Source organism: Labrus mixtus, chromosome 3, assembly GCF_963584025.1.
Source record: "Labrus mixtus chromosome 3, fLabMix1.1, whole genome shotgun sequence".
NCBI lineage: Eukaryota > Metazoa > Chordata > Actinopteri > Labriformes > Labridae > Labrus > Labrus mixtus.
This window is the reverse complement of record NC_083614.1, coordinates 22,292,763-22,311,725: the sequence shown is the minus strand read 5'-3', so window position 1 is coordinate 22,311,725 and position 18,963 is coordinate 22,292,763. Positions and strand designations below refer to the sequence as shown.

The window sequence follows — 18,963 nt, the reverse complement described above, 5'->3', positions numbered from 1 at the left end:
GGTGCCTCTACAAAAAAATATATTTTATAGAAATAAAAACAACCACTTTTATCTGAGCCAATATATTTACATCCTTAGCTAATAGAATAAAATGAATCTCAGAAAGTGCCCTTTACTCTCAAAAAATGTATTTTCCTATACTAACGAAGGCCTCATCAGCACTGAACAGTGACCCTTTATCTTAAAACGTGAACCTTTTATTTCAACGGCATACAGTAACATACTGTAGCTTCATGCCCTCAAGCTAACAAAGAAAGCCCAATGTCCAGAGGCCAAATATCCACTGCGCTAACAATGCATAATATCAACTGTCCCATGATTCCTGGATCTAGAAACAGGCCACCAATGGGGACAGCCTATTGTCAGCATGTCAGAATAGAACATAAAGGCTCAATTTCATCAAACCCTCCCTTTAGCCCACTAAGGGGACCAAATGCCATGTTACCATGAAAGAGAATTAAGTAGGCACGTTGCAGTGGGGATATATTAAGTCAAATCTAAGCCTATCCTGACAACATCGCTATGTTGTTAAGCTAAACAGGTAGCGGCTGGTTCAGTTCTGTAGCCCAATGGGTTAAAGGGATCGGCGGGGCAATAGAAGAGGTTGAGAGACATAGAGAGGAAGGGAAAATTGCCTTTGGTTCGATAAAATAAACAAGAGAAAAGGTGCTTCGAGAAAAAAAAGACAGACCCTACTTATTGCCTATGTACTGTCTGGAAGGTGTGAGGATTTCTCCTTAGGTGTAAGGGAAACCAATTTACTCCTGTATCAGTCGGTCATGTCTGGGGCTGTGTGTGACTTTAAGGACTTCAACAGATGAAAACAACCAGCAAGTATGATAAAAGAGGTAATATGTTTTAAAGAGAGGGTTACTATTTTTTACTTTAGTTGTACTAACTGATTTATTTATTAAAGGACATTTGAACTGCGATCTGCTGCTTTTATTTCTTTAAGGTTCCAAATACCCAAGTACTTGGCAAACGTATTTAAGGATAAATAGTTGGGCTCTGGGGACTCAAGATTTCCAGACATGTTACATGCTAAATTGTTAAGAGGTCAGGTCTAATAGTCAAGAAAATAGTTGGATATTTAAAATTATCTGTATACACAACCCTAGTTATTAACATAGTCATCGCAGTTTACTGTGGTTGGACATAACTGAGCAAGAGGACAGGCTCTGAGGCAAAAACGACGACAAATGTCCTTTTAACCCCAAAACAACAATCAAAAAAGTACTTGGTATAAAATATTTAAAATGAATATATTGCTATATGTCTTAAATATGCTATTGAACTGGCTGCATTTGCTGCTGTTCTGACACGCTGCATACTGGTTTGAAAAGGGCAGTATAAAAAATCCCATTGTCTCAGCATTATGAAAATCCATTTGCCAGAGGGATACTCAGAGACTTGAATCAGCAATGAACCTGGTGCTTAGCCCTATGTGGTCCCACCAGTCCCCCCTTCTCTGCGTCTTAATGCCCCCTTCCTGAGTACCCCTGGAGGCAAAACCAAATGCCTTTCAATGAGTCGACCTCGGACGGCGTGGGGCTACCTCAAGTCCCTGCTCCCTCACCTCCCTTATGCTGTATTGTAAAGACAGTTAACCCACACCCATTCTTACAGCTTCCAGTCATGTAGTTATATGCAGCCAAGGACAGTTACACTTGATTGACATGCTCAAATTTAATGACAACCATCCATACAAAAACTCACTGTGGGTATAGTCTAAAGAATTGATCAGGAAATGAAACAGAAAAAATATATTCTAACAAATAAACTCAATGTTGTTTAATCTGCAAGGTGACGTTCAAACTTTACCTCTCACTTCATTTAGACCGATCAGTAACAGCTGAAGCAGGCACAGTGTATGATATTGGAGTGTGTCGTTGCTGTATCAATGCATGCGTGTGAACCTCGTTTGTATTCAGTGCACTTTTGCACCCCGTGGCTAATTACACGCAGGGTTTGTTTGGTGGTGGAGGCAGACTCTTAGGAGTGGAGGGGCATGTCAACCTTTCTTGTTTATGATAAAGTGACAGAAAATCATTGGGGGGTCAAGTACCCCCCTCAAACCCTCCTCTGCCCCAAAAACTCCTGCAGCAGTACAGAAGGTGTCTGGTGTGGGAAGCCTCCCCTTTAATGAGACCATTAAAGGGCCCGTCTCCCCGTCAATAGATTTCTCTCATTCTTTCTCTGACAAATTTGAATTAATAATTCAGTGCCCAGCGCCTGGGGATGTATATTTTCAGCATGAAGGACAGTTAATCCATAGCGTCATTTCCCCCCCGCCCCCACTCCCCCTATTGCACTTCTCCTCTCCTTTGCACTCTCTAGTTTTACACTAGACCTCCTTACTCTCCCTCCTTCTTTGCATTGTTCTTATTTGATGATGGAAGCCAGCAGGTAGAATGTGGACTGAAGAGAGACTGCACAGCATGTCTTCCACTTCTCATCTAACTTCTTTGTTCTCCGAATGATTTTTGTCCCCTGTCATGTGACAAGTGGAGTCAACTTAAGTGTAAATTGGGTTTTAATTTATTCAAAACTGTTGGGTGGCAGTGGCCGTTCTCTCCTCCCCCTCAGGGCTAATGTAAGATGACATGTTTGCACATTGCCTCCCAAAGCTGGACTTGATTTAGAGAACTGGGGGTTTAACTGGATGATTCTACTGTGCAAAATGTCATTACTTTAAAAAGCACAATACTCTGAAATTATAGAGGAAATAAGTAATCTCGAGGAGAAACCACAAAGACACTTTCTTTATATAAAAGATATTGTGCATTGTGTTTTTCTGTCGTCATTGGTGTCTGTTTGGGTTCTGTAACCAATTTGGTTTGAGAGTTTAATCAATTTTATTGGGAAAAAATCAAGGCATGGTGGGATCGTTTCTCTTTGTTCTGTTAGACTCAATTTACACATTAAGCACAATTTCTGACTAAAGTACATTTTAAATGCTGTCATGTGTAAAATCAATGTCAAACTAGTAGTAAATATGCAAAGAGGCTCTTGCTTTTTAAAATAAATATGAATATTTTTTTAAAATGAATAGCAGTACAACTTATACTGACCTTTAAGTTCTTAACAAATCAAATGTCCCTACACTGACCAACTGTACCTTTGATTGTGGAGTTTTTTTCCCCACATGTGTTGGACAAAAACTTGTCATCACTGAGCGCTGTAAGAATTTATGTGCTCACATTGTAATGCATACAGTAGCTACAGTATAGATAACAGTGCCAGGTGGCACTAAAGTACAGTGAATGCTCTGGAGGCAGCTCACACAGGCCAAGACTTGCCCGGGCGACATGTGTTGGCTATCTGAACCTAGCAGCTCTAAAGGGGTTCCATTGCACTACCATGTTTTTTCTTTTTCTTTTTTTACTGCAACACAAGGAAGAGCTATTCTCAACAAGTGTGTGTCTTTGTGTATAAAACAGTGGACTTACAAGGCTTTGTGTCTAAAAATATCTTTCAGGACAAGAAAGCAAAGACGAGAAAGGAGCTGTTCAGGTTCAGTACCAGGGGGTCACAGAATGGGTGGGGGCTAAACGTAGAGAGAGAGAAAGAGAGAGAGACAGCAAAAGAGGGAGAGCAAGAGGGAGCCAGCCAGAGCACCTGTTGGATCATCTGTGCTTTAAAACGTTTAATCACTGTCTCTGGTTTCGCACACACACACTCCACAGCTTACACACACACATCACCTTAAAGCTCTGCTGTTCCCTGCCCTGCCAGAAGTATCTTGTAACCACATTGTCCAAAGACATGCACACACACATACACACACAGAAGCTCAAAGAGCAAAGGGACGAGGGTGTATAATCTCATCGCAGCCACCTGACTACCATATAGCTTACCACCACCATAGTTTAAACACATGCCTCTGCACTGTACACATTCACACAGGAACACAATGGCTGACAATCCACATGCCACACAGTCCTGTGATGCCAGTGGGCTCCATTTGTGTTATTTGGGCAGTGGGCAGAGGATTATTTTTACTTCTACTCTAATGGTCAGCATTTTCCATGTGAAGACTCAAATGCCTCCAGTCAGAAAACAGCAGAAAATGTTTTTTTTGTTGTAATTCTACAACACAAACCTTTTTAATAACAGAACAACAAATTCCTCTTCTTTTTTTATCTTTCTCCACCCTTAAATCTCTGAGTTCATTTCACGCCTTTGTCTTTTACATTTGGCGTATAGTAATAGTGTCCAATGAGTAACGCTAATGACACATCATGAGCTTAAGCGGCCATAAACACCTTGTCATAAAGATTTGTCTTTACTGTGAAAATGACAGCGGCAGCAGCACTCAAACTGTAGCTACTACTGAGACTTTGATTCAATGAGTGAAGGGCTGTCATTTACCTTTACAACTTCACAAATTATTGACAAGGCGGGTGTGTCAACTGGGGGTCCATGTGATTTTGTTTGTATTTATGAACATTTGACCTGTGACACACTAAAAGACGGAGGGGCCACTTCTCTATATCCTCTGTTTTATGTGTTTGTATGAGTCAGTATGATCAGTCTTGAATAGAGGAGCAAGAGAAAGAAAACGCAAGAATAATCACGGGTTTGTGAGAGCTCAGTGGGGAGGTTTTTGTGACTATTTTCTGCTATAAGTAAGGTTGAGAAAGGCGGTCTGATCAATACGCTGTATGGCTGTGGCAGTTGTTCTTTGCTTGTTGTCATCAATACCACACACACACAGTTCACATCCTGCAACCAAGTTGGAAATCTACAACTTGTGAGCGTAACATTAACGCACACTAGATCGTATTGAGGCATCAGTGTTATTTTCAGTCTATTTCATAACCTGAGAAAAACTCCTCACAGGGGCCGAATGACATCTCAGCACAAGTATACGGTAGATAATCTCTATTCAACAATGATTCAAATGGAGAGTGGGATTTTCTGCTGTGCAATGTATGCACAATTTGTTCTCCGAGTCTGTTTTCCTCGACTAATGTGAGCCTGTTCTCCGTAGGGCCCCAGGTAGCCCAGGCCTGTCCTCCCTAACCCAACACACATCCCTCAGTCTTTAATTGGATAGGAGTAGCAACCTAGCTCATACAGCGCTGGGACCGAGCCGCGGCCACTGAGAATGCATTAGCATTAGCATTGCAGCGGACCGACCTGTACATAATGATAACCTCAAGCTCTGGCCATTGGGAGTAGCCCCTGTTAACACACACACACACACACACACACAAATGCACACCGGTACACACTCCCTGCCCCCGTCTTCCCCTGTACACAAAGTCACGTAAACAAGCTAGTGTAATGCAGCCCCAGCAGTGCGCTGCTCAAAGATTGAGGGAGGGGAAGAAAAAATCAGTTGCCGCCGTCCGGCTGAAAAGTGTGTGTAATGAACTTCAGTTCCATTGATCGGGACTGAGAGTACAGGACCGGGGGCTGTTTGTCCCAGAAGGGCTGCCGTACCGCTGCTCAGTAGCCCCTCATAAATGTTTGAGAAGCATGAGCTGCTCTGGATCCACGCTACCTGGGTTACAACACATACACATCCAGGTTGATGTTGATGATGGATGGATGGCTGCTGGGAGGTGGTGGTAACAGGAATCGATCGATATCTAAACTTGATGACATTTAGGTGTTGAACAGAGGTGTGTTTTTGTAGAGAACAGGAAGTTTTCAAAAAGAGTTTAAAAAAAAAAAAAAAAAAAAGCTGATGATGCAACCCAATCCTGTCCTACGTTTCAGTTGAAGTCTCTGACGAGGACCAGAGCAGATGTTTTAAGGCATAATTTATTTGCCGAGCTTTACCCTCCTTTTCTCTACCTCTAAGCTCTTAGGCCCTCAACTTGTCCATGGAAGCCCCTATATGCAGTACACATGATTGATATTACTGCAGATATCACTTAGAAAACACCTGATGTTCCGGGCGGACCATCCGCGCCTCCTTTTGACTGCTAAGTACCAGCCAGCGGGAGGTCCTCTGTGTTATGCAGTCGGTAATAAAAGTTGAACATTGATTTTCTGTAGCAGCTTGTAACTGTTAATGTTGAGACATCAATAGCCAAAGCAAAGCGCTGGTGCCTTAATAGGAGACTGAGAATGTGGAGGGCGCGAGCAGAGGCTGCCTCTAAATCACAGGATCTATCTCTGCCGATCGATAGGACAGTAACTGCAAGTGTCCCTCTGCTTTCCTAATGTTTTATAATAAACTGACAACCTGTAATAAGGCCAAAGGAGAGGGAGAATGAGAGGGAGGAGGGGAGCGATGGAGGGCAACAGTTTCTCCATAGCTTGCCCGTCTTAAATCACCCCACATGGGAGTGCAGGAGAGGAGCAGAGGAGGAGGTAGAAGGGAGTAAAATGTTTTTTTTCTTTAGTCGAAAAAACTTTTACAGGGGCATTTGTATGGCTGTACTCACTGCTACGGTAGTTAGTGTGTGTTGATGGAGGAGGGCAGAAGTTTAGGAGATTTGTCCTGTATTTCTTTGGCAGGGCAGTGAGTTAAAGTGTGTATTAAATCCTACTGACACGGTGCAGATGTCACCTCATTCAGGCAGGAGTGCAGGACTGTGCTAGGTGTAGATAACGTTTCAATTGATAGAGAGATTACTTCACTTGTAACTCATTTGGTAGATTGTGAGAAAAAAATGTGTATTGGTACTGTGTTGAACCCACACAGATGCAGGTAGTACTGTGTTGAACCCACACAGATGCAGGTAGTACTGTGTTGAACCCACACAGATGCAGGTAGTACTGTGTTGAACCCACACAGATGCAGGTAGTACTGTGTTGTTATGAAGTTGCTTTGGATTTCGGTTTCTTGCGCACAGAGTTTGTGTTTATAAAACAGTAGCATTACTTTTCCATGATAACAATAACAATGCATTGTATAAAGTCTTTGGAGACCTGAGGTTTAGATACAAAAAAAAATCCAAGTGAAACATTGTGTTTGCTATTATTACTATACAGAAGACAGGAGTGGTTACGCATTTCATTTTCATTTAATTATGTTTCCATCTTCAGAACTTTGGACAACATACAGTATCTAGATAATGGAAATTATATGGATTTTTGTCTTACCACTGATTTATCAAGTGTTTATTAAAGGGGGTCTGTTAACTTACAAATCCCCATTTAAACACCTCCCATTTTGTTGCTTTACACACTAACTGGCCTTGTTTGAACCAGATAAAGACCAGTGTCTACATAATCACCATCCTTGTAACAATGTGATAAGATCTTAAAACAGACGAAAATAGGAAAAGCTTGAGCTGTAAATTGGAGAGATACTTTGGAGTTTATCTGTGAAATGTTGAAATCCATCAGGAAACTCTTTCATATCGCTCGTCAGATGTAAGGCTTAGGCTAAAGAGGGGAGTCAGGTCAAGGGTGAGAACAAGTAATCCTCAATAATTCTGCCGCGATCACAACTCACCACAACTGCTGCTTAATGACAACAGCCTGCAGTACTGCCAGGTAATAATGGCGGGCTGGAGACCTGGAGCTTTTATTGCTTGATAAAGTCTGAAAGCCTTTTAGGCAGCCTCATTACGTGGCATTCCCAACAAAGTGGCGTGCAACGTCAGGAGCTGACTGCAAGCTATGTTAGATTTCTTAGGCTAAAATTGACAGAAAATAGGTGAAAGTATTAGGTTCATTGCTTTAGGGCACACTCCCACCTACTCCTGATAAGATGAAAGAAAATAAAATAAAAGTCAGGACACTCAAACATGATTATCTTGGTCTGGCTCTTCTGTCGGGGGCAGAAGTTTGAGCACATTTATTGTTTGTTTCCTGCACCACAAAGATGCCTGATGGAAGCTGATGGTGGTAAAGAGATTTGTTTGAAACATGAGAATCCAATACTTTCCAATCAACACGTGTTTGCCAAGCACTTCACAAAGTTTCATGGTGGAAAAGCACTGGATGTAGTTGCTCTGGGCATTAATTGCACTTTACGAACCTTCCACATACATCTGTAGTTTTAGCCCCGTTGCAATCGCTACGACAGTATTTCCATTATGGCTGCCATTGCACCAATCTGGTCTCTGAGTATGTAATTTGTCAGACACAACTCTAAGTCAGGCATACACGTTGCATGCCAAAACACACACACACTCACTCACTCACACACACACACACACAAATGCATTTAAAGGTAGTTTTTCATGACACATTTCATGAACATGCAACAAAAAGTATCTGGGTCCTTTCTAAATAACTTATATAACTTCTAAAGTGCCAAAATTATATCTGATTGTAATACTTACCATAATTGAATGCATAAGGACATAACTGTCTGCAAACCAGATGCACCTTATGTGGCACATTATGTCTGCCATTTTAGCTTTGTTCTTCTTAGGCAACACTGTCTAAATAATATCATGTACATGCTTAACTGGCTGATTTTGATATTTCCGTCCCTCATGAGTGCACGATGAAAGTCACAATTCATACTGAGTCAAGGCTTCCAGTAGGCCAGGGCATAACAACCAACACTGACAGTACCTTTATACACATATTGATCAGGTCAAAGGTACAGATGATAACTCCTTTCTGTTGACTTACAGCACAACAGACAGCATGCAGCTCAACAAGGGGAAATAGCCCCTTTAATGTTACTCTTAATTGAGTTAAAACAATTGTTCCGGTTATATGCTCCAGTATTTGGTACCTACATGGTCTCTATGGGTTTAAATATTAAACCATCGCTGCCTCTTGATGATAATCAATCCCTTACCGAATTCTAAATGATTCGGTTCGTTTCAGGAAATGAATATTTGTCAGGCTTTATGGTGTTGAGGGGGGCTGGTGTGCATGAATTAGCCAGCTCGCTAGCCAGGGATCAGAGCATTGATTCTGAGCAGCCTCGGCTGTTGCTTAATTAGGACATACCTGTCTGGGAATTATGTTTTTTTCCCTCTTATTGTGTGCAGAGACAGATCTAATTGAGAAATAGAGAGAAAGGCGATGAAGTGAATACCTGCTTTTTTTTTATCAAGGTTAATCACGTTTCTTGTGTTTGTGTTGTCAGCAGATTGCTGCCTGACCTCACAGTGATCAAAACAGAAAGAGTCTACCTTCAGTTTGTAGCACACTAAACGTGAGATATTCTTAGCCTTTTATGTTTTTAAGAAGCAAGCACAGATGGAGACTCTACAAAAAATTTATATGAGTAGTTAAGACATTTAAAGAATGAAAACGGTTGGAGGAAATGTAAAAAGAAGGAAGGAAAAGAGATGAATGGCGGTCCAGACGTGGACTAAGACAAACGGGAAGCGAGGGAGGTAGCTGTGAGGATGGATTTGTGATAGATTGAGGCGTACAAAGACAGAGTGGGGAAAAAAAGAGAGAGGGCAGCGCAATGAAAGAAGAGACAATGCAGAGGGTCTGGACGGACTGTGAGGGATGGAGGGCAGGTGGGGATGGATAGGTAGGTGTCTCTAAACTCCAGCCACGGAGCCTGACTAATCACTTGACGGCTAAAGTGGTGCTGAGGCAGCTCTTGAATCACTGGCTGTCTTGGTTTCTTATAAATAGACAACAGCACTGATTTCTGATCCCTGACCTTGAATACAGAAGAGCAGATATCACACATATTTTCACCACGTTGTGAATATTTATTTAATTTCAGAAATTATCCTTTTTTGATATCAACCAAATGGTTGTATTTTCAAACAGCGTATAATTTAGGAGAGCAGGCTATTTGAAAGTCAACTTGGGCTTTTTTAATTGACTTTTTTTCGCACCAAATAATTTATCCATTGATTAAGCAATTAACTCATGATCAGTGTTGAAAATAATCATTCAATGCAGCCTTAATACTGAAATGATGAAGTTCATGTTAAAAACCGCTGAATGACATTATGGCTTACAGTGCATTTCCAGATTGGGGCTCCAGACTAAAGATGCAGTCACTTTCATTTCTGTAATCTACACTATTAATTCCAACATATAAAGTGACACTAGGGAAATGCTTGAAAATGTACTTTACAAAGTAAATAGAACTACATAATGTGGGTTCTTTACACCTTCACTGCAGATGACTCAAATAAGCACCTTACTTGTCCACTCTTTCATCAGTTTCTCACTGGCTTTCTTGCCTCTAAAGGCTTCAATATGAGAGTTATTTTGGTCTATGTCCACAAATCTCTTCTCTCCGCTGGGAGCGTTTACCACCGCCCGCTGCTCTGGCAGCTCCTCTGGTTTTCCTCTCGGCTGACGAGGACTGGCAGCGCCTGTCTCACCCAATTACACTGGAGGGGGTCTGACCTGCAGAGCTGGGTTAAATGGTTGTTGGCTGAACACTCTCTGACCTCTGTCACTGCATCTGCTTTGCCTGTATGGAGAGTGTGTATGTGTGGTGGTGTGCATCAGGCATACATCAGTGTGATTTCTGGTGAAAGTTGAAATTTCTTTTTTGGAGGGGGGAAGGGGGGGGCGGGGGCTGATAAGCAGCAGGTTTTACGCAGCATGATATCACAGAACTAACTCGCTGTGTGAAGTAGACTCTGTCCTCTATAACTCAACACCAGGCTAGTAAAACTTTCAACTGTGCATATAAAGTGTGATTGGGAAAGTATTAAATACCTAAGTCTTTTTCTCGACTTTCCTCTGCCTGAACTTCAACTTGTGACCCATTTCTCACCTCTGGGCTCTCATGTCACCTGGTCATATATAAAACAACCTGTCAGTCTTTCTATTAGGCCTTTAGTCCTTTTAAAGGAAATCAAAGACCCATTAACAGTTTCCTGACACCATACGACAACTAGTAGTAATCCTTTACTGAACTTTGACCCAGGCAGCACTCACTCTCTCTTCTCTGCCGTTTTGTGTGCTTCTTGCTCAACACCCGACACACACAATCATGGCTTCACAGTCTTACAAACACTTAGGAGATCAATGCTCTCAGGGTGATAATCTCCTCCCTAATAGAGGCTGAAAGCCTTCACTTAAGACAAGCAAAGAGTGACAGGGGACAAGAAGAAGAGAGAGAGGGGCGGAGAGAAATGATGAAAAATAAAAGAATGAAGTTAGAAAAAAAAAAAAACAGGGTGTCCAACCCTGAGAACAAACAAGCTCACAGATCAGGACAAGTGTCTTCCCTAAACTGGAATGACATCTATATCCCTGTGTATATCGACAACTGCCTTAACTAAGAGCTCTTCTGGCAGGGAGGCGGTGACTAATGGTCCACCAACTGAAAGAGAGAGATGGAGAGAGAGGGAACTGTAGATGGAGGAAGAAATACTGAGAAAACTCAAGAAGCAAACAGAATGATAGAGAAAAAAAAGTGGGAGAAATGCACACTATTACAGCAGCAGGAGTAGTAGTCTGCACTTGGCAAGTACTGCATTGGTTTTTAAATTATGGAAATGAAACATCTGTGTCATTATGAGTACACACCATTTATTCAACCTGAAACTGACAGAATAGTCAAAAGCATGAGCAAGAGACGAAAGAAAGCGAATAAAATGGTCAAGTTAAATGGTTCAGTTCATCCGTCAGTGCAGAGCTACTTTCATGCCTCATTTCAATCCTTGTTAATTAAAAGCAGGTGTTTGAACATACACACTCACACAAACCTGCTTTCTCATTTCAGCACATTATGCGCGTTCCCTCAGGTAAATGTAAGTAGAACAACACACACGTTCGCACATCTGTGTTCAGCTGTGTATCATATTAATCAGATCAATCCTAACTCTCTTGACTTTACATTACTCACCCCCCCCCCTCTTTCCTCATTTCCCACCCCTTACCGCTGATCCCCTCATCCCACTCCAAGGCGTCTGTGTCAGACTTCTTTTGCGGGAGGCCCGGGCACCGCCGTAGAACAGGCACTGCCGGGGGCGATACACATCCCTCAGGTGAGCCTTTCATTATGGATGATGTTTCTGCCAAATTATTTAGACCCTGAGCCCGAGCATCACCCCCATCACATAAAAAAAACACTGAACAAACAAACGCGCACATGTACACAGACATACACACCCCTAAAACCACCTTTTCAGTCCTCCCTATCCCTCCCTTTTCCTTCGCAGAACATTAATCCTGCCTGATCACCTCTGCGTGTGCGCTCGCTTTTGCCCAGCTATTCATTAGTCCCTGTTTCTTTGTTTAGAGGGGGTAAACAAGTAAAAGTGGGACCCTCATGGATTTCAGATTGACAGAGAGAGAGGGAGCAAAGGAGGAGGTAGATACTCATCATACTGTTGCTTACAGTGCCATAGAGGTACCTGGTCTGTGAATACACCTTAGCTTCAGTTTCTTAGGATGCTATAGTTGAGTCGGTCAAGTATATGTGTACGTGTGTGTGTTTATTCCTTAGAGGCCATTTGTTGCTAACTTGTTAGGAAAGAGACAGAGATGACAGTCTCGTGGCAATGTCTGACCTTGGCTTAGAGAGCAGCAATGGGATCTGACCACACTCACATACACAGACCCATATCAATGTACCTCTTCTTTTCGTCCCTTATCCTCCTACCAACTCTCTTACCTTACCAAATCCCCTCTCTCTTCCCATCCACAGCTCCCTCCCTCGCTGTCCACCCCAAATGCTTCCCAATACCTGCCTCCCACTTTCCCCCCCCCCTATCTCCTCCTTTTTATCCCTTCCTTCCTCTCCTCTACCCTCCTCAGATGATGTCTACCCCCCTCAAACTTCCTCTTTTCCTTTTCCAACCTGATAAAGCTCACTCGGAGATGGAGAGAGAAAAAAATCCCCTTTGAACAGTTTAACAAACTCCTGCTCCTGGTAATGCCAATGAATGTCTGTTTAAGCTAATGTCTTAGAAGCAAAGCTTGACTTAAGGAATAAAGGAATGTAGGCCTATTTGAGCATTTGTTTACTGTTATTTAGCATAAAAGGAAACTTTAATTTCATTGTTGAGTGCAAAAACGTTTCCGATGTTGGTGTTGGAATAGAGACATTACTCCCCTCTTTCTACCCTCCCTCACTTTCTCTTCTGTCTCTTCCTTCCTTCACTCCCACCCCCTGTCCTGTTCCTTCCTTTCCTCCTTTCCTCTCCCTCCTTCCTTCCTCAATAGATCTTTTACCACGTCCAGGCACCTCTTTTGCCCTCCCCATCTTCCCTCCATTTCCTTCCTATGTAATCCTTCCTGCTTTGCTCAGTCACATGACTTGACTTAAAGCCTCAATCTAAACCACTTCCTTCAGTGTAGATACTACATTTGGGGCAGGACCTCATTGTTGTTCAGTTGTTTCTTTCTACTATAGGAAAAGTTCCATTCAGTCTGTAGAGAACTGAGAAGAACCACAAGCCTGTATTTAGTCTTGTACTGTAGCACCCCTTCACATCGTGCCACTTCAGGGCATTTGGAGACTCACCAAGGCTGAACAGGACCAGGAACTTGAGACAGACGAATTCTCGTTGGTCCAGCTGAAGGGAGCGTAGCTTGACAACCAGCTCTTGGGCGTGGCTCAACAGGTTGTTTAGGGTCGCTCCCGCCTGTGAAGCAATGACTGCGTAGTCCACCTGGAAAAAGCAGGGACAGATGTGTTAGGCAGAAACACCCAATTTGTTACCATGTGAAGCTTTTGGCGGTTTATCTCTTCTAATTCAAGTGTTGCTTTAACCAACAAACATATATCTCAAAACCACTATTTGAAAAAAAAGATAGACACCTGTATAGCACTATTCTAGGCTTCATGTAATATTTTTCTATTCTGGTACCTTCTTCACTGCCCTCAACACAGAGTCTAAAGCTTTGGTCTGTCAGTCAGAGTGTGAGACACTGGCAGATGTGTTTTAAAAAAACAGCTGCAGGCTGTAGGTTTTTGCAGTTTAACTGTTTTTTTTTTATGACAACACACTGTGGGCGTAGAAAGAGAACATGGGAGTTCACCTCTGACTGACTGGACCTGCCAGATTGAACTCCTCTCTTTATTCTCTTTCATACAGCAAAACAAAAACATGCTGACACACGGAAAAACAAGGTAGATTGATAGATGATAGATAGCTTTCCTATAAAACCATCTTTCTTCGGTCCAATCGCACAAACACCCACAAATACACACATACTCCTTTTTTTCAGGTGCACTTCATATCTGCAGCCGCAGCACATTTGTCTGGGAGGCAAGTCCTTACCTGCCACTCAAAGTAAGCAGGACCGTATTAAATTTTTATATTTATTGACAATTCATTACCATAATTGACTGTGGTGGGGTTTCCAGGGGAAGGTAGGTGTTGGTGTGTGCAGTTCCTAAAGCTCAGAGAGAACGAGGGCCCCTGTGAGCCCCCATTTGCAATTATAAACAGCCCTTGGTTTGAAATGTTGTTGTCGTGTAAATGGAACAACTGAAGCTGGATTTTCATCTGTCTGAAGAAGGAAAGCGTCAACGATACAACACACCATGTTTTTCCTTCTCTTTTAAGGTCTCCTTCCCTCTTTTTTTTCATTCCCTGCACTACTGTACTCTCTCCCAGTTTATCCTCAACTCCTTTGTCCCTCTCTCTTTCCTTCTTCACAACCTTTGGAGACGGGAAAGAGTTATGACTGGGTGAGCAGCAGATACTGCCCCCCTTCCAAGGTGTCAATCAATTTACATAAAATCAACTGTGCATGAAATAACTTCATTGAAGGATTGGACCGTTGATGGTGATGCCTAGGGTTATTGCCTTCCAGCCTTAAGTAAAAGAGAGAAGAAAAAGACGCTATAATGTCACTATAGCAGACTTAGCACTAACCCTGGTGACCTGCGTATCAGTCAATCAATCAATACTACTTTATTATCCCTCCTGGAGAGACATAGGGAGTAAATATATGAATAAACCTTCAAATCTTAACCCATCATGGAAACGATGAACACTCTTCGCAGCACATTAAAGATGACTATAGAAGGTGAGATCAGTCTGATGCGTAGAGAGCTTTGATGTGTGTGGAGGATGGTGAGGGGAAAATGCACCTTGTTTGGAAGCAAAGAAATCTGCGACCGGCCGAGGTTGTTTTTGCATTTCTACATCATTTGAATTTCATGTTCACCAGAAGCGCTGTGCTATCAAAATATCAGGATTTTGTTAGCGAAGACAAGCTGCCAAGCTGCGAGGCCTTGCTTAATCATTCAAGTGTTCCGTCCAATCGTTGTCATTTCATGTTTGCACGCATTTGTTTAAGTAACATGGCGTGTTTGATCCTTTGACAGGATGAAGAAAAAAAGCCTCTTTCTTTTATCAAAAAAAAAAAGAATAATTCACGGCCATTTCTCACAGCTTTTTGTGACATAGCGACAGAGAGATGAGAAGAAAGAGACAAATCATAAAATTAGCAAGTGAAGACGGGCGAAAGCGAAGTTAGAACATACTGAAGGGCTACATCTGTAAATGTGACGGTAAAACATCATAGATTCATGTTCAAAAGGCAGAACGAGAGCAGAGTGTGACTGATGGGAGCAGAGAAGAAGCTTGATTCAGAGCAAAAGGGGAGAAACGTCTGTCCTGATTTGAACAAATCTTCTGTCCTAAAGTCAGATATTCTAAGAAGAAAAGACAATATTTGTTAAGAGAGTGAATCGATTAAAGTTCCTCATCACAAAAGTTTTTAATTAAAATAATTATTTTAGGGCAAAATAAAATTAAAAAAGGAAAAAATTATGTTGACTTACAAGTCTAATGTCCTTGTCATTAAAGTTCTCTAAAACAGATTTTTTTTGGACATCACAATCTCATGAAGCATAGTTCAAGCGATTTAGCACACAGGCTAATTCTCATCACTTGACAGGAGGCTTTCGAGGGAAAACTAAAACTAGTTATAGAGACTATAATACTAAGATTATACTTCTTTAGTATAAGCATCATAAATTGTTTTTTCTTCTTGCTTTATAAGGAAACAATTTAACCACGTTAAATGTCGTTAAAGCAACAGTTGAGCTCAATGTTGTAACATTTAGAGACCCAACTTTTCACCAAAACAAAATTCAACAGTTTTACCACCAGCAGAAAATAGACAAGGACCCCCAATGTGACAACTGTTTTACCATATTAGTGGTTAGCATCTGCCTGATGTGCCCTCACTCATAAAACCTCCACACTTACAATATTTCTTAAACCAAAAAGACAAGAAACAAAGCAACATATTTGAATAGCAAATTACGTAGCAATAATTCCAATGCACAGTGTAGTATGTTAGTTCTAACAGTCATTATGTGACTGGCTGTGTGAGTGTGTGTAGCATATGCTTCAGGTGATGCTGCTGCTGTGTTTTAAATATCCCTGGTGTTATCACTGTGCTGTCACCCCTGGCCAGGCAGAGAATAATAGGAAATAATGAACTGTTTCAGAGGCTCTCTCACCCACACACACACACACACACACACACACACACACATTCTCCAGCACACATTTCCCCATTGCCCCCCCCCCCAACACCAGCTGTTCATTAACCAAAGTATGCAAACGAAACCGCCGTCCTGTGCCTCCCCTGATTATCAGCTCCTCCTCCTCCTCCTTCCAGCTCATGTTCTGTCAAACTGCCTCATCATCTCCTTTCCCCCTTCTTCTCCTTCGTTTTTCTCCCCCTTGTTTCTTCTCTTTTTTGCCTCTTTCTCCTCTGTTCCTCCCTTCCTTTCTTCATCTGTGTGCCATGTTTCTTTTCATTCACAACCTTCAATTCCTCTTCTCATTTTCTTCTCTTCACTCTCGTTTTTTACCCTACTTGACATTTGACTTTGACTCTAATAATTTCATTCAATCCATCCTCTTTCCTTTCCCCGCTCTCTCTCGTTCTCCATCCAAACTCCATGTATATCCTCTGCACACTTTCTCCCACCTGTGAGTTCTCCTTCTTTTTCTCTTTACATGTAAACTTCATCTTTAGGTGGGTAAAGGTTGCTTTTTTGACAATGTCTTTTACAAGAAAAATTAAAATTATAGTCTCCTGATGTATTGAGAACCGCCATAACCGGCTTCAAGCATCTGCTCCCAACTCTCTAAAAGGCTTTAGCAAAACAAAATATCAAACTGCACATTTGTCATCTGTCCGCCCACTCATTTTGCGAAAGCTGTGCTCTATGCATCCACTGGAGGAGCATGCACATAGAAAAAAAAATGCTAAATTGATTATCCTGGTGACATTAGTTTATATCCACAAGCATAATCTCTTTTTAATGAAGCAGTGACTCCTGTGTGGCTGATTGATCAATATGACTACAAGGCAAATGTTGAGGAGATTCCTGCAGGTTCCCTTGAGGAAAGAGAGATGCATGGCTGAGAGAAGGAAAAAGTAAAGGTGATAGCTGTAAGTGAATCCATCTCACCTGCTGGCCAGTGACCAATAGTATGGAGCTCTCCTTGGCGTGCACCACCTGCCGGAAGACGTGGTCGAGAATGAGGAGTTCACTCCAGCAGTTCTGCAGCAGCTTCATCTGATCGTCCACCTGGTTAAATAAGAAACATGTCAGGTCAACTTTGTGGCCTTTCTTCCCTTCAAAAGCTATAACAGCTAAATATGCTGTAGTATCTGAATGTCACATTCAAAGTTAAACATTATGTCACTGATGTGCACCGTCTTTTTCTTCCTTGTTTTTCTCAAGAGGTGTAAGGCATACATTTTTGCTTATTGATTAATATTAAACACCTGCTAAATGCTTCTTGTTGCAATTACACAATTCTATTTTAATACTGATGATGAAGACAGATATCCAATCTTTTGGGCCTTGTAACGTATTATATTTGTATACACTGAGATATTCAAATTCTTTGAAATATGAAAGTCTTTTATCCGGCACAGACTCATATTATAAGTCCCACTCTGTTAGGGGAATGCATCGGTCTTGAAAGCTTGTTGATATCACAGGCAGCTGTTTGTAGGGTAAGCTCACTCACAGGTCAATCAGATTTTTCATCCTTAGACAAAGCTGAGAAGTCCCCTGTGCACACTGTGAAGCTTTCTCATGTGAACCTCTGCACACCCAGTTAAACACTTTGCTACGTGCCTAATGTAACAAAGTTGCCAGGTTTATCTGTTTGTCCATTGCCAGTAGTTTCTGAGTGATTCCACAGATGATAATGATTAAGTATAGCCTTTTTTTTCTCTCTCTCTCTCTCTCTCCCCCTGAATGCCAGCCGCTGGCTCCCAGGGACCCACCAGGTGAGCTTGGGAAGCCAACGCAGGTCAATCGTTGGTTCTCTGCACCAAAACAACCCCCTCCATTGTAACTGTTAGTCTCTTCCCAGGACTGGCTGTGTTAATCATTAGTCCACATAGCCAGACTCAGACAAAAAAGGGCCACATTGAGAAGTGAGGAATGAGGAAAACGTATGAGAGGTCCATTCTTTCTCCTCCCTGTCCCCTCTTTTCTATAAACAAACATTGTGCTCTTTGTGGTATCACTGGGAATAATGTGTCTCTCTGGGCACACTGCGGTCTTCTGCTGACATGAATTACTTTGTTGCCCTGTGAGAAGTGTCTGTGATGTTAATCGCCAGTGTCACTTGTCGGGTGAAGAATGTCGATCGATGTTAAAACCCTGCCACACAGGCAGGTGCAGCGTGAGGTTAGTTTGAGAGGAACGGCTTTTTGTGCTGTCTGGTTACATAGAGGGATCCATCTGTTGAAATCTGCACTGGCCTTTAATCTGATGTCAACAACTGTACCTCTGCCAACAAGAACTTTTATCAGCTTGTATGACATGGCAAATCTGCAGTCTGCTGCTTGTTGATTGAGGTTGTTATGACTGGTGATTAGAGGAGGGTTTCTAACACTGTCTGTTTACCTGTGAGACAGACAAAACAAGAACTGCCCCATGGTATTAACCGAGAAAAGCCAGAGTCACACACTGTAAGAGGGCATAAACACTAACGGTTAGCATCATTTATAAGTAATTTATGGATTACACTTTTTTTTGTTTGTCCTCTGAAACTATAAAAACCCAATAACAATAAAAACAGTGGAAACCCTCCTGATGACGCTGACAAAATTTGAGCATGTAATATTTAATTAGGAACTATTTTATGATTTATAGTT

The 18,963-nt window shown here is 41.9% G+C and overlaps 1 protein-coding gene across 1 annotated transcript in view; it reads right to left on the bottom strand.

The window, feature by feature from the left end:
* nr5a2 (nuclear receptor subfamily 5, group A, member 2) overlaps positions 1–18,963 on the bottom strand; it is a 64,993-nt gene that overhangs the window by 8,582 nt on the left and 37,448 nt on the right. Inside the window, exons 5-6 of the mRNA XM_061033823.1 lie at positions 17,255–17,374; positions 13,331–13,478 (exon numbers count right to left, since the gene is read on the bottom strand). Of these exons, the coding sequence (XP_060889806.1) occupies positions 13,331–13,478; positions 17,255–17,374 (268 nt within the window). The remainder of the gene's footprint in view (positions 1–13,330; positions 13,479–17,254; positions 17,375–18,963) is intronic.